Consider the following 16521-nt stretch of genomic DNA (forward strand, 5'->3'; position numbering starts at 1 on the left):
AACATGCTCAGGGACTACAGATGTAAATTAGCATCTATGCTTTAACCTGGAACCAGCATCTTTCCTATGACTTCTGTGTTGGTTAATGTACTATTGTGTCCCATCCCTGTACAAATAAAAACATACCATACCATTTCAGCAGTTGAATATTTCCTATTCATCTTGCTTAATTTTTTATTGGCACGAGTCGGTCGGTACGAAATAACTGGCAAGAGCGTGTCATACTGGGTGTATTTTTCAATAATAAAAACTGATGGCTCAAGCTTAAGTTTGTCTGCAAGGCTTCTGGACACAGCTGGTGAGTGGATTCATGGTGTATTTCAGTGTATAGTGGTACATTCACTTTGATTTGTAGCACTTGCGTTGCCTATACGTTGTTTCTCTATTTATTAATTATCATGTGGTAATAATGAATCATTCAACTTACTTAAGGTTTCAGAGCTGTCCAAAGTTTAAAAGATCAGGTGTTACTATCTGGAAGGGTAAAGCTAGCCTTAAATTACGTAGCAGCTGAATATTTCTTATTCATCTTGCTTAGTTTTTTATTGACTATTGTTCTTTGTGGGTTTCTTCTTAGTATTTTTCCTTGCAAACGATCATGATTTTGAGGGCCTAAAAGTTGAGGAAAAGTCCCCAATCTGTCTATGGGATTGACCAGCCTGGTGAAAAATTTGATAAAATGAGCACTGTGACAATGCCCAAACTGACCTGACTCAACAGCACCACCTGGAATTCGCAAAAAATATGAAGTCTATGGGCAACCAAGAATCATATTTTGGCGTAGGCAAACTAAATTTGGAGGCAGTGACAGATGCTAAAAACACAAGCTAAAACTTGTACTGTCACATACCAGGTGTGTCTTTCAAAAATTAAAACTGATGGATCAAGTAAATAACATACCATACCATTTCAGCAGTTGAATATTTTTCTATTCATCTTGCTTCATTTTTTATTGGCACGAGTCGGTACGAAAAAACTGGCAAGGGCGTGTCATACTGGGTGTATCTTTCAGTAATAAAAACTGATGGCTCAAGCTTAAGTTTGTCTGCAAGGCTTCTGAACACAGCTGGTGAGTGGATGTGTGGTGTATTTCAGTGTATAGCTGTACATTTACTTTGATTTGTGGAACTTACGTAGTAGGTTAGGATGTTAGTTATGTTGCTTCTCTGTTTACTGTTATAACTTGGTAATAATGAATTATTCAACTTACAGGAGGTTTCCTTACTGTTTCAGAGCTGCCCAAATTTTAAAAGATCAGGCTTCACTATCAGGAAGGGTAGGAAGCCTTAAAGGTTGTATAGAGGATTTTCCAAGGAATGAGAAATCCAGCGAGTGACTTTGATTGACAGCCTATCAGCTAACAGATAATGAGGCAGTGTCGTTATCTATTGGCAAATGTTCAGCTGGCCCCACCACGTCCAGAGTTGATGAATTTTTATTCTTTTTTTTTTTAGTCATCATAATTACAAGGTTACTGTATCTCTCTATAATCTATCATTGACAATTTGAAACAAAAAAAAATCCTCCATACAACCTTTAAGTCACCTATCAGTTGAATATTTCCTCATCATCTTGCTTAGTTTTTTATTGGTCCGAGCCAGTATGAAGTAACTGGCAAGGGTTATTGTTCTTCATAGGTTTCTTACTATTATATTTCCTTGCAAATTGTTGCGATTTTGAGGGCCTATACATCAACGAAAAGTAACTACTAATGCTGGGTGTACACTGTGCGATATTTTCGGTCGTGTCACTCAGCCCCAGCTTAAACTGTATGACCAAATCACAGGGTTTAAAAGTTCACAGCTCACGAATCATGTTCTCACACTGAACGAATCGATGCTCGGATGCGACTTGCCTGCTCACAGTGTACGTTCACATAACGACCAGAGTTGTCAAAGTTGTTGTTGTTCCGGAAGTAGAAAACCATGAAGAAGAAAACCACGGAATTAGAAAACCACAGATGTGCGGAGACACAATGCTGAGCCACTTCTGTGTCCGCCCATGCGCAGTCTGCCAGATTCTGGCAAATCGGCTCGTGGAACAACTTCAACAGAGCGAAATCCTCACGAGAGGCGACTGGATTTCAAACAAGTTTGATTTTCTTGCGACCTACGAATGTCGATCGGGAGCTGGTCGTGAGCCATTAATCGGTTCTCTTTACCCCATGTAAACTACACGAAGCACGACACACGATGAAGCCAAAACTCGGCCCGATCCTCAAAACACTCGCACGAGCGAAAAATCGGCTCAAAAAGGGTCAAAAATCGCACAGTGTACGCCCGGCCTAACAGGGTATCGACCTGTCTGGCGAAAAATTTGATAAAATGGGCATTGCAACAATGCCCAAAGGGACTCGACTCAACAGCACCGCCTGAAATTCACAAAAATTTGAAGTCTGTGCGCAGCCAAGAAGCATATTTTGGCATAAGCAAACGAAATTCAGGACAGTGACATAGAGAACAATGAGACAAGCTAAAACTTGAATTGGTGCATTCCAAGCCCCGGGGTCTAAACATGACTGTGGCGTATGTGTCTAGATTAGCACAGACAAAACTTTTAGCAGCAAGAACAGCACAAACAAACAAAGCACAAACAATTGACACCATTTTGGGCTGTTTTAGAGCATTTTTAAGCTTTCTGGGGGGCTGGCTGACCCCAATTTGACCTATAAGAGAATCGGTAATATTTCCAAAACTAAAGCAGCACAAACTAATCTTTTTGTAGCACAAAACAACACAAACGGAGCACAAACGATAGGCATAGTTTTTGTGTAGATATGCTTTTGATGCTGGTATTGGCCTAGAGAGCTCAAATTCAAATCACAATTGCAGGATTCCGGCTTGAATGTAATGAAATATGAAATCAAATAAAAGTGAAGGCCATAGCGCACTCTATCGGCCCAATGCATTGTTCTATGCATGACCACAAGCAAAAAACTATATTACAGACATGGGGTATTTCTCACATTTGGACGGCAGGGACACAAAGACTCCCCCCAAAAATATAAAAAAAATATATTACACGCACATGCTTTGTCTCATCATGCTGAAGTTTGAATCACTAATGCGTGATCTCTGTCTGATTATAATACACTATAAAGTATATGAAAAGTGAATATTATAGCACCCCCTACCATATATTATATATATATATATATATATATATATATATATATATATATATATATATATTAGGGGTGTCAAATTATCGCGTTAATTGCGATTAATTAATTACAGTCATATTTAGCGCGTTATGTTTTTTAATCACGTTAATCTAATTTTTAATCTCTAACTTTACTGTTTCTGTACGCAAGTTGCCTTATTATAAAATCTGTTTTTATGTGTTGTTGGGACAATAACACATCGCTTCCGCAAACAATTGTGATTTTCTTTCTCGTTCTCGCTGCATCTGCGATAAACCTGCACACGTCTGAAAACATCACGACACAAACACAGAACAGACTCACCTTCACCTTCAACACTGTCAGAACACTCATATTCCACTGAGTCGTGTCCTTCAGTCCCACAAAAGCTGAACCGCATCAGCGACACAAGAGCTTTTTTTTTTTCTCTCGCTTAGTTTATGCAAATTAGCCATGCGGTTTTTAAGTTTCGTTTGTGTGAGACTTACGCAAATCAGCATTAAACACATTATAATTTCAAACGAGCTGATGTGGCTCTAGAGTGTTCATGGTTTATATGTAATAATAATAATGTAATAATGAATTTAAATGAAAATACCTCAAGTTGAAGGCTTTTCTCAGCAATTTTTAGGTGAGATTAAAAAGAGATTAATTAGATTAATTAATTACAGATCATAATTAATTAATCTCTCAATTTTTTTAATCGCCTGACAACACTAATATATATATATATATATTACGGACATGGTGCATTTGTTACTGTTGGCCAGCAGGAGCACAAAGACTCCCCCAAAAATATTTAAAGGTGCACTGTGTAATTTGTCTGGTGGAGGATCTGTTAGCCTGGGAGGCTGTTGGGAAGGGAGGGTCCATCATCGCCACGAGCAGCTTTAATTGTTGCCTTTTTTTTTCTTAACAGCACAGGAAAGCTACCTAGTTTAGCTAATTTAGAACAATGCTAGTTTATGTTGTATTGTAAAGCAAAACCATGGAACTATTTAAGAGTAAAACTGATTAGTGGTTGGCTGGCAATTACATTCATAATTCTGCTTGCTAGGTCAAGTGATCTAAGGACCAATATGTTTTGGGCAATGTTACTTATAGGTTTTCATGGCATTACATGGTTGTGAACTATTTGTACCGAATCTAAACTGTGTAAAATACATGCCACAGAAAAGTTTTATTTTATTTATTTCACATATTATGCTAAATCTAACACCTGTGCTTTCTTTGCAACAGACACCATGGCAAGTGAAACTCCTATTTCCAAGGCAAACATCACTTTTGCCCTGAATCTGTTTAAAACCCTGGGTGAAAATGATCATTGCACCAATGTCTTCTTCTCTCCTCTGAGCATCTCTTCAGCTCTGTCTATGGTCCTCCTTGGGGCCCGAGGCAACACAGCGGCACAGATGTCAGAGGTAACATGCACACAGCCCATGAGTCACTGAGTAAACCATGTCAGAAATTATGATTGGGCCTTTTTTTCCATACATTTCATACATATACAATTAGCATTATTTTAAAATAGAATAGGTAATTTGTAGTGACTATTTGTCAACAGAAACTAACACAGTGAGCAAACTTAGAACTAAACATAACTCAAATTGGGCACCATGGGTATGTAGTTTACGCAGTACAGTATTTAAAAAAAACCCAAAACAAAATCAGTGTCCAGATCCAGAGCTGCATTTTCAAAGATTTATTCCAAGTGTTGCAGACAAATATCAAGGATACATGATCAAGCCTACATTTGCTGCCTCTCCAACCATAGGCCCTCCCAGGTGCACTCAGGTCTTGCTGTATTACCACCGTTATCCCCTAGGTGCACCACGGACGAGACCAAAAACAGAAAAGGTGCTAAAGTAAATCATAGCAAATTAGACTAAATATATGAGCATAAGAAATATAACATAAGAAATATTAACATAGCAAAAATATATTATGCGTATTAATAAAGCTAAATTAGTAAACTAATTGACAGAAACAAAAATAATACACTCATTTTAGAATAAACCAAATAAGCAAATAACTATTTAACTGAACTAGGTGCTATTTTAAAGCAGTGTCAGTATAATTTATGTGTAGTGCATTAGCCTTAAATGAATTTTTACATCTTTTTTCTTCTTGATGAACCTGCAAGAGAATAGGACAGATGGAGCATAGGAGAGCAGACTAGAGATGGACGTTTGAGTTTAGCTTTAGTCCATAGCTGCATCCAGCAGCAGACAGAGCTTGGTCATTGGCCTCTCAAAAACACTGGTTTTGGTCTTGATCTGCACCGAGCGAACAAGCTCCCTGTTGGCTCCCACAAAATTGATGCCGTTATCTGATCTGATGGAGGAGACTGGATCATGAACAAATCTCCTGACTGTATTGTATCAGCGTACAGAATATATGCAACTTCCAAATGGACAGACACCCCATATCTTTTGAGTAGGGTCCTGGCCTTTTTAACGTTGATGGGGCCAAAATAGTCAACTCCAACATCAGTGAATGGACCTTTGTCTGGCATTACTCTCTCCATGGGCAGATCAGCCATTTTTCCCCTCTGTTTCTTCTGCAGGTGACACATTCAGACAGGAGTTTTCTGGCAGAGTTTGCACTAATTATCTAGCCGTGATGCAGCATGTAATTTCTTCCTGCTTGGCCAAGCTGATGATGAACATAGCGCAGGAGTAATGCTGACATGCATATTGTTACTCAGGATAGCAGCGTGCTTGGTCTCCAGAGGCAACTGCTTTGTTGAGACCACTGCCCACTCTGAGCTCTCCATTCTCCAGCACTGGATCCAGCCTGTACAAGTGGCTTTCTTCAGAGATGTTCTTGTTTGCTCTGAGTTGAGAGATTTCAGTTTTGAATTTGTGATGCTGCTCAAACTGAACAAAGGCCTGCTCTGCTTTAACCAGATCTTCACATGTTAAATATTCAGTCCTTTTACTGTGCCTTTAAACTGCTGCATTTTTGTGCAACATTCTGCACTTTAGCGTTTTTGTCATTTTATGACATGTGAAAGCTCCTTTCTTTTCTGAGACAGCACCCTGAGTAGCTTTTTCACCTTTAAAAACCAAGCCACATTTTGTTTCAACTTCACCCAGGATGAAGAGTAGGAGAGGAGGAAACTAGTGGGACTTTTCTCCTCTACAACAGCACTGACTATTACATCTTTCTTCACTTCAGGGTCATCAGTAGGATAGGATCATAGTGTACATCCAGCAGAAACTGAGGCCCACTGATCCATCTGATGTGCTCCATGAAGTCTTCAGCTCTCATTTCTCGTGAAGCCTCGTCCACTGGGTTTTCTTTAGTGCTCATTTACCTCCAGTGGTCAACATGAGTATGTTCTCTGTTGAGCGAGATAAAGGTGTGAAATCTCTTTATTTCATTGCTGTACATCAGACTGCGGTGCAGTTGTTCCAAAAAACTGATTGCTCCAACTCAAGATGTAACTCTTGTTATAGCATTTGATCAGTATGAACAGCGAGGACGGCAGCTGTGAGCACGAGCCTAGGGATGGTGGTCAGTTTGAGAGGAGTCACTCTGGCCTTTCCCAGGAAGAATGAGAGGTGGACATGAGTCTTAAATATGACACTGTCCCATATCCCACCTGGCTGAAATAGATTTGTTCCAGCTGAGTTTTTTTAATGATACAAACAATTTCAAAATTGTTTCCTGGAATTATCTTACTTTATTTTTTTTGTGTCAAAGGCATAAAGTAATTTCAGTATTATCATTTATTGCTATATTTCTCTGTAGCCATAAAATTGATTCTTGTGAGCTTTAAGCCATGTTATAATGCTGTTACCACATCATAAACATACCCAAAGTTGTGTTTTGTTTCATTCACATGTTTGAGTAACCCTTTATTATTAGTCTGTTTTCATCTCCAAGTTCAAAATGCTCTGTTCCACTTTGTGATGTCATGAAGTGATAATTTTCATGTAAACAGCTACCTTTTACCTTTAATTCAGTAAAGATGAGCAAATTTAGGGCTAGAATCATAGAGTTTAAATTGTCATGGTGTTTAAAAACACAGTGGAGCACTTGACTTCATAAAGTGGAACAGAGTTTTTTCCGTTTGTCAGAAGAACACAGCCAAAATATGCAAGATGTGTTTGTTTAAACATGTGTGAATGAAAAAAAACACAACTTCAGGTATGTTTGTGATGAGGAAACAACATTATAACATAGATCACAAAATAGTGTAATATGAGCCCTTTAAATATCAAACTATTGTCTTTGTTACATGCAGGCATTTGTTTGGTTTGTGTTCTTGCTCTCTCCTCTGCCCTGTGTGTTCAGGTGCTGTGGGTGGGACCAAACCTTGGGCTGATTGGCCAGCTGGCTGCCAATCAGGGTGGAGAGGGCTGTTTAAAAGGAGCTGTGTGCTGCCTCTTGCTCTCTCTCTCTCCCTGTGTATATGGCTGCTAGCCCAGGTTTGTTTGGTTGGGAGGATTGGTTAGGTAAGTTTGGGGACCCCTGTACACTTCATCACGTACATTTTTGTTGTTAGACACATTAGTTATCAGTTGTTGCCACCCTTGTTGTTTTGAGTTTTCCAAATTCTCTTTTTTAGACCAGGTAGGCTAGGCTTTTGATTTCTTTCCTTTTTGTAGCCTAGTTTTCAGTTAGGGCCTGTTTTGGTATACCTTTTTGTTTGTTGATTTGGCACAACTGGCCCACGCCTCCTCCCACCAACCTTTTGTTCATTTTTTGTGCACTTTAATGAATGTTTGGCTGTAAAATAAAAAGTTTGCCAAACCGACTTTGCCTCAAGGGTTGTTTTATACACGTTGTGTCCCTTGTTGGATATAGGGGACATAACAGTCTTGTTTCTTAATATTAAACTAAATAGTTTTCTTATTTGTCCACAGTGCCTCAAAACTAAAGACCTCTCCGATGACGTGCACTCCAGATTTGGCACTCTTCTGCAGGAGTTTCACAAACCTCATGCTCCCTATGCCCTCAGCGTCGCCAACAAACTGTATGGAGAGCAGAGTTTCCAGTTTGTTAAGGTGTGTGTCAATACAAGCAGGGACACAATATCAATATATTGTGATACTAAATTTGGTGATGCAGAATCGTTATCATGGACTGTAGTATCAATATATTGACAAGAGTGTTTTTGGTATCTCTATATTGTGATTATATATTGTTTCGTGAGCCATGTATTGTATCGAATGTTGAGGAACCAAGTGATTCCCAGACCTTTATTTATTAATTAATTTATTTATTTTAACATTATCATTACTCATTATCATCACACATCACATATCTGTTGTTTATATCTGACATAGGATTTTCTGGGAGCCACTCAAAAGTACTACAAGGCAGAGCTGCAGACTGTGGACTTCAAAGGGAAATCTGAGGAGGCCAGAGTCACCATAAACAAGTGGGTGGAGCAGAAAACACAAGGTAAAAACTTCTTGCAAATTTTGGTACATCACTTTTTATTGACTATTTAACTTTTCAGTTGAGGGTCCGTCACCTGATTGTTTCTGTGGAGATGTCATTACTCTGCCTGGCATGTTCCACAGTATGACATTAAACAGCTCTACCTTATATTTACAGGTAGTTTTAGCTCAAAATTACCAGGGTTGCCTCTCCACAGATCTGACCTGTTACTTGTTCTAGTTTTGTCTCCATGAAGATAAAAAGGTTTAATACCATACTGAGAAACATTCCACACAAATCAATCAACATCTCCATGTATAAAAGCATTTGACGGACCATCTGCCAGAAAAATTACACAATGCACCTTTAATATTTTTAAATGTGTTACTTTTTCTCAGATAAAATTAAAGACCTTGTAGCCAAGGGTATGGTGAATAGCTCGACAAGCCTTGTTCTTGTCAACGCCATTTACTTCAAAGGAAACTGGGATGAACCGTTTGATGAAGACTCTACTTGTGATGATCAGTTCTGGATAAACAAGGTGAGTTCTGTTTGGACAACAAAACAAAAGTTTAAAATTTGTTTTGGTTCCCTCATAGTAACCATGCACGTTTTGAGAAATAAAACCTCCTGTATCTGTACAAATGCAAGTTCAATCAAAAAGTTACATACTGCACCTTTAACCAAATACATTTCATTCCAATTGTGTGTCATTTAGACTGATTTAGTTTAATAAGAAATAAACATGACATTATTCACATTATTCTACAAAGCTTATATGCTTATATGCTGGTAGCATACCATTATATTGTAATTAATGACGACTGTTAAGTTCAATATGTAACTTTTTTGGAGGTGCCATAGACTTTGACTTAGACAAACTTAGGGTTAGGGGTTAGGGTTCTACAAAGCATTTTTTGCAATATCTTTTATATATATATATATATATATATATATATATATATATATATATATATATGCAAAATATATTTAATATAGAAACAAAGCAATTATTTGGACACAGTAACTCACACATCACATATATAATATTATAATTATAACATCGCTTGCATCATTCCATGGAAATAGAAACTTAAAAACATACTACAGGCCATTTAAGCATCAGGTTTGTGGAGATGCAAGCCTGTTCTGAGTAAAGACAGATGGTGTTTTTCAATGCAATAAATAAAACAAAAATTTAAAAACTATTTTGTCTAGGCTAAAAAGTTACATACTGTGTCTTTAAATATGCAGTGTTATGTTATGGACAACCAACAATATGCATATACCATTTGAGTAGGAAAATCTGCCTTAAGGCTCTGGTGAACTACATTTGAACTTTGCTGTTTGTCTTTTTGCAGAATGAAAGTAAACCAGTGAAGATGATGCACCAAACATCCTGGTTCCCCCTCAATTTCATCAGTGAGATCAACTGTCAGGTAAGTTTTTCTAATCCTGTATAATATATTTTATACAGTATTTTGTCTGCATTGACATTATAAGTAACATTATTTCTCTATAAACCAGATTATAGTTTTGCCTTACGAAGGAAATGAGCTCAGCATGCTCATCTTTCTGCCCAGCAGTATTGAAGATGGTCTGGAGAAGGTATGACAAAGTGCTGGCTGGGCAACTTATACTTTTTTGTTTGTTTTTTAGAAGTTATATTTACAGAATAGGGAGTGCTTACATTAAGGTTTGAAGGGGGTGACGAGACAATAAGAATGGCTTCTGTTTTTCTTATATGGGAGGGCAAGTGTCTGTGTGTATTTGTGTGTCTCTGTATGAGTAAGTAAATAATAAAACAGAAAACAGGAGAAAGAAGAGGGGAAAGAAAGGCAAGAATAATTACTTGTGTAATTAATGATCATTCTTTTTTTTCCTTTCATTACCCTTCATTTTTTAATTATTTATTTCTTTATTTTTATCAGATCATGTAAGTACAGTTTATGGCAGTGGGCCTTCTTACTTGCTCAGGAGTAGTTTACTAATGCTAGTCGTTGTTCGCCTTGAAGCTTTCGTCTTTCTTACCCTGATAGTTGTGGATAAATTCTGCATTGACAGAATATGTCCTTTGTCAACCTTGTTGGATGAAGATTTGGTGATGAGGCAGATTTATGAAGTTGGTGGAAAACACGCAAGACATTTCCAGATATATTTTGCCATAGAAAAGCATAAACTGGAAGTTGGCCAAACACTACAACGGGGCACTTCCGGCCATTGTGAAAAAGGTCTATTACAGGTGGTTTTATAGTTCAAAAACATCCATGTGACCTAAGGTACCGTTTTCAATAGATACATAAACACATAAAATGCCCAAGGCCACAGATAAGTTTGTAAATAAAAGAACATGAGAGACGTGACTTAAAATATGTAAGTAAAACTCATTAAAAGACTAAAAGGAGCAAGTAATAATTAAAAATGATTTATTTCTATCAAAAAGAAAACAGGCAGTGGGTAAAACGATAAAATGGCCAATATTACAGGTTTTCTCCATTGGTTTGGCTCTTTTCTTGAAACAGACATGACATTTTCAAAACAACATGGACAAATCTCCAAACCACTTTGCAGTCGTTCACAACAGAATGGCATTTCTCATTGATTTAATCAAATTGCAAATGTCTTTGCATCTTTGCACATGGTTCTGTTCAAGTAGCCTACAGTTAGCACAATGAGCCCACGTTTCGCACATTTTCCAAATAAACAGACCTTGCTGATCTAAACTGATGAGTTGACTCTCAATCTAATTGGTTCTCTCCAAAACATGTCAGCGTGATTTCATTGTCCAAGTCATCATATGAACAATAGTCTGTTCAGTTGTCACATTTAGTCAAGAACATAACACCATGAACACCATATGTTTTTTTTATTTTATTTTTTTTGGAACATTTGATAAATTCATGACAGTAATTGTTAGTCAGTTGAAATTAGAACTTCCTATCACACTATGTGACCGTGTGGGACAATGTGAATTTCCACCGTGGCCCATTCATCAGGCCTGGTTCATTTCCCATCTAAACATGCTCATGGAGCTACTACCACTGTACTGTCCTTTCCTCAGTCCAGTTGAGTTGTCCAGAGGTCCCTGCTCCATGGAATGGATGGTGCATGTAAGGATATCACAGGGGAGGGGATGGTTGAGACATCTGCACCGTTTCTTCCCTCCAACAACTTCTTCAGTTGTCAGAGGGAGGGAAGCAACGACGACCACTGAAAGTGTTACAGGAAAAAAAAAGTGTTATTTGCTTTATTTACAGCACTGTAGGCCAGATATATTTTTTCTTTTTTGTTTGTGTTAATATTTCCTACATGTACAGAATAATGTATACATTTTCTTTTGTGGAAGTGACTTTTTGTGTGAATAAAATGGTTAGTTTTGTTGGCAGTGTGAGTGCAGTGTGTGATGTCAAACTTTGGAGGCTGCTCTTACTGTGAAATCCTTTTTTTTTTTTTTTTTTAGTTTTATCCATATTTATATTGCGTTAGTTAGACCTCTGCCATAGTGACAAAACATCTAACCATTTTGACCTGCCGTGCTCACAGAAGGCCAAAGGGACGATGCATTTTGTGGTCAATGACTATTTCTATGAGAAAAGAATTTTTGACATATGGGCAAACTGTTTGAGAGAGATCTGAGCTTTTGCAGGTGATCCATGATGTTGTGCTGAACCATCCAGGTTATTTTTGACAAAAGCACTGTGAATGCAAGTGAATGCAAAAAAGACAAAGCAATTGAGAAGGATTTTTGCAATTTTGATGGTCCTGACTCTTTATATGGGAAAGGAATCTGCTTTGAAGCAGGTGTGAACAGTTTTGGGAGAGATATGAGCTTTTGCTGGTGAGCTGTAATGTTGTGCAGAAGTATCAGACTGTTTGGCCAAATGATCTTATAGTTTTAAGAATCTCATTTCTGTTTCAAGAAATGAGCCAAACCAACAGAGAAAAACTGTAATAAACTCTACTAAAATAAGAATAAAACCTTGCAGCCTCTGAGTTGAGGAATCCAGTCCTGAAAAAGAAATAAATGTTACAAATCAACCAAACAAGGACGACTTGAGAGGGGGTATCCCCACCCAGAACAAAACGGGAAGTGCTATCATGCAATTACAACAAAAGAACTTAAAAACCCAAAGTGCAAACAAAAAGGTATAGGCTAAGTACGACCCTGGAACTTAAAGCAAGCTAAAGCTAAAAGCCCAGGGACGGCAATTATTAAAATCATTATTTATTTAGGGTGCAGTAGAGCCAAAGTTAAAATATATAATGTAACTTTAAAATGAACAGTATAAAAATAAATAAATCTAACCAAACAAAAAACAAAAACAAAACAGTAAGAGACCAATCCTGCGATAAAAGGACAGACAAGTGTTAAAATAATTAAAACTATGTTAAACCCTTAGTTTAAAAACTACCTGTCCTACCTTAAAATCTCCAATACATGGGGGAAAGATCTACCACCAGTAGTTAAAAACCCATTAAAACCAGCTTAAAAGAGCTAAAATAATTAAAATGAAGGAGATCGTTAAAATCTTACCTGACATCAGACAGCAGAAGTCGGGACTTATTCTTTGCTGCGTGGCCTATTTAAACCCGACTTCTGCTGGCACTAGAAGTTGGCGTCAGGTGATTTAAAAAGTAAGCGTGCCTCCTGCTGTCTGCCACACCCAGAAAAACAGACGTTCTGAATGTGATCAGGCTTGCATGATCGAAAGCCATACTGTGAAACATTTCAGATAAAGACCTTCCACCAGAAAAATTACACAATGCACATTTAAGTGTAACTTGAGTAACAGAGCTTCAAACAGAGCAGTGCCCACAGTTAGCTTCACACTCCCATGTTGATGACATTAGCTGCAAAGACTAAATCCTCCTTATGTATTTTTCAGCTTGAGCAGCAGCTAACCTATGAGAACTTTATGAAGTGGACCTGTTCTGACATGATGGCCAAGGTGAAGGTGCAGGTGGGACTCCCTCGATTCAAGATGGAGGAGAATTATGACCTGAAAGACGTGCTGATCAGTATGGGCATGGTGGACGCCTTCGACATCAGCAGCAGTGATTTCTCTGGTAAGAAAATAACCCAACCCATGGCCCTTCTTTGGTCCAGTTTCAAAGTGATAAAAATAATAATAAGTAATTAACAATTCAAAACCAAAACAGACTGACAGTTCATTAGTCTGTGCAATAGATTGTGAATGCTTTTTGGAACTGTGGAACCGTTCACTTTACTAGACACAACAGAACTACAATATGACAGATAATTTTAAATGAATAAATAATCAACTCTTTATTAGATTAGATTTACTGAAGATCAAAGAAACTATTTAAGAGTAAAACCCATGAGGTATAAGCACAGACTGTAGTGGACAAAGGGAGCGTGACGTCACCCACAGTGTTCAGCTCCAGTCAAATGAAGCTCACAGAGGATAGCAGTTACTGGGCGAATTTAGAACAGATTTCTATATTAAGGATGGGAACTAATTTGCAGACAGAATACACCAGGATCATATAGAGGGTTAATACAAATATTTTAAGACCAAAATGAGGAGCCTGACAGCAGCAGTTACAGACTGAGGGCGACAGCTTCTCAAAACAAAGTGAATAGTAGACTGAGTCAATGGAGCCGGAAGTACAAAGTTTTAATGTATATTTTTTATCATTTCTTTCAGGCATGTCTCCAGCCAATGACCTGTTTCTGTCTGCGGTGGTGCACAAAGCTTTCGTGGAGGTGAATGAAAAAGGCACTGAGGCCGCTGCCGCCACTGCAGTTACGATGATGGTAGGTTGTGCAGTGGGTAGCCAGCCCGCCCGCTTCATCGCAGATCATCCCTACCTCTTCTTCATCAGACACAACGCCTCCAACACTGTCCTGTTCGCTGGAAGATTCTGCTCCCCAAAGTAAACTATTAGCAAACACTTAAACCCAAGAAAGGAAAGTTAGTTCATTATTTGGAACTAACTGTACAATAATCCATTTGCTCTAGACCTTGCATTATCCAGTGGTGGAATGGAACAAAATAAAAGTAGTCAAGTACTGTACTTAAGTAAAAAATGTAGGTATATGTACTTTACTTAAGTGCATACATTTGACTTTTACTTTAGTATATTTGAGAGGAGGTATGTGTACTTTCTACTCCACTAGAGACAGACAGACAGACAGACAGACAGATAGATAAACAATACTTTATTGATCCCCAAAGGGAAATTAAATGCATTTTTGAACAGGACCGAAAAGTAAAAGCATTTTTTTTATTATAATTTGAGATAGGCTGAAAAGGTGGAGGGATTTATTTTGAACACATTTGTAGCTTGAGCAAACGAAAATAAAAACAACTAGGAAAAAAAAAAGATTGTTTCAGTTCCTGAACAAGACAAATCTTTATCAAAATCATTACATTCAGACCTCAAAATGAGCAAAACACTTTTACTTTTTACTCTTTAAGTACATTTTTACTGTTTCATGTGATACTTTTACTTTTACTTGAGTATATTTTTGGTCTGGTATCTGTACTTTTAATTAAATAACAAAACTAAGTACTACTTCCACCACTGGCATTATGTATGTATCAGTCACCAGCCTTCAGCAACTTTCACCAACATGCCTTTAAACTCCTATAATTGTTGATATTCTTTTCAACTTTTGCACTAGCTTTGAAGTTACCAAAAACAGATGGCTGCCTTACAATGCTACACGTACAATGTCAAATTTCACATGAGCAACAAAACAACATTGCAAATAACAAAAATCATGGACAGTTGACCAGTAATATGCACTCCTCGAAGAACCCCTGGAAAAACCCTGAAAGAACCATTACATTTTGACGTCCTAAAATCCCAACATTTTTAATATTACGTCAAATTAAATGTAAAAAAAAAAAAAGTACTGTTCTTGTCTTTAACCTGTTTACACAATTTGTCTGAATGTATCACTGAACAAATGGAGAGGTTTTGCATTGTAAAGTATGGGTGCTTCATCTTATCTGTTGGCCTGTATGTATGACTTTATTGACTATATGCTGTACGCCTTTACTAAACAGCCCTCTTTATCTTATAGCGTTCACCCACTCAAAGAATTCATCTACACTGCCTTGTGTTTTATCATGTGCACTTTACCTGTATGTATACCAACACACTGTTGTTCACACATAGAGGATTTTATGCAATGACATTAAAGGACTGCACTGCCTGGCATTTATTTCATTGGTGTATTTATCCAGATTATCAGTTATAATGTGCAATAAGTGTGAATTAAAGTGTGGTTTGAAAATCTTAAATGTAATTTCTAGCAAAACTGAGGCAGCCTTTCGTTGACTGTTATAGATCTGTACCTTTGTTAACTATGGGCAGTAAACAGATGTGGTTATACCTGGTTAATGTTCTACTTAAAGTGAGAGCAATAAAAATAACAGTTGTCTTGTGTGTATGTTGCACAGGGAGTTATGAAAATCAGCCATAAATGAATCATGGAACTAACTTAAGAAGTCATCTGAGACGTTAGGTTAACATGATCTAAATGGGCACAATGTTTTTGCCCATTTTTACTGAAATAAGCACAAATTAAAAAGAAATATTTCTAGTAATGCAGGGGAGCCCCTAATGGCAGATTTTCTACTGGATGACCTACAAGGAATATAAATTACAAAAAAATTTACTAATAGACTATAAATAAGTATTTCCAGGCTCAAAGAGGCTAAGGCTACTTTGAACTTTTTGCACAGATGACTTAAGTACACAAGGTAAACAGAGATAGGATAACTATAGATCATAATAGACTATATATAGGCTCTATAATATTAGCATAATTCAGTCTATGGGGAGAACATGAAAACTCCATATGGTTCACTGACCCACCCTGGACTCGAATCCACGACCCTTTGTGAGGCTGCAATTCCACTCGCCAATTTTTTACCAATTTCAAGTTTAAAAATCTGTGCTTAAAAAAAAACAACAAAAAAACCCTGAAGAATAAAAAGCAGAAGAGCTAG

General features: G+C 37.5%; 1 protein-coding gene across 2 annotated transcripts; it reads left to right on the forward strand.

Moving 5' to 3' along the window:
• Positions 1-286: 286 nt before the first annotated feature.
• On the forward strand, positions 287-15727 carry LOC129408068 (leukocyte elastase inhibitor-like). Of its 2 annotated transcripts, none has more exons than XM_055150750.1 (9): positions 287-298; positions 4382-4563; positions 8017-8157; positions 8440-8557; positions 8935-9077; positions 9898-9975; positions 10064-10144; positions 13423-13603; positions 14206-15727. In XM_055150750.1, exons 2-9 carry the CDS (start codon positions 4387-4389, stop codon positions 14436-14438), a joined length of 1152 nt encoding a protein of 383 aa, XP_055006725.1. In that variant the 5' UTR covers positions 287-298; positions 4382-4386; the 3' UTR covers positions 14439-15727. The 2 variants fall into 2 exon arrangements, with proteins under 2 accessions (XP_055006725.1, XP_055006724.1); XM_055150749.1 differs by lacking the exon at positions 287-298 and adding an exon at positions 1057-1069.
• Positions 15728-16521: the final 794 nt, after the last annotated feature.

The sequence above is a fragment of the Boleophthalmus pectinirostris genome, unplaced genomic scaffold (assembly GCF_026225935.1).
Source record: "Boleophthalmus pectinirostris isolate CB_2022bp ecotype Guang Dong unplaced genomic scaffold, ASM2622593v1 HiC_scaffold_15, whole genome shotgun sequence".
NCBI lineage: Eukaryota > Metazoa > Chordata > Actinopteri > Gobiiformes > Gobiidae > Boleophthalmus > Boleophthalmus pectinirostris.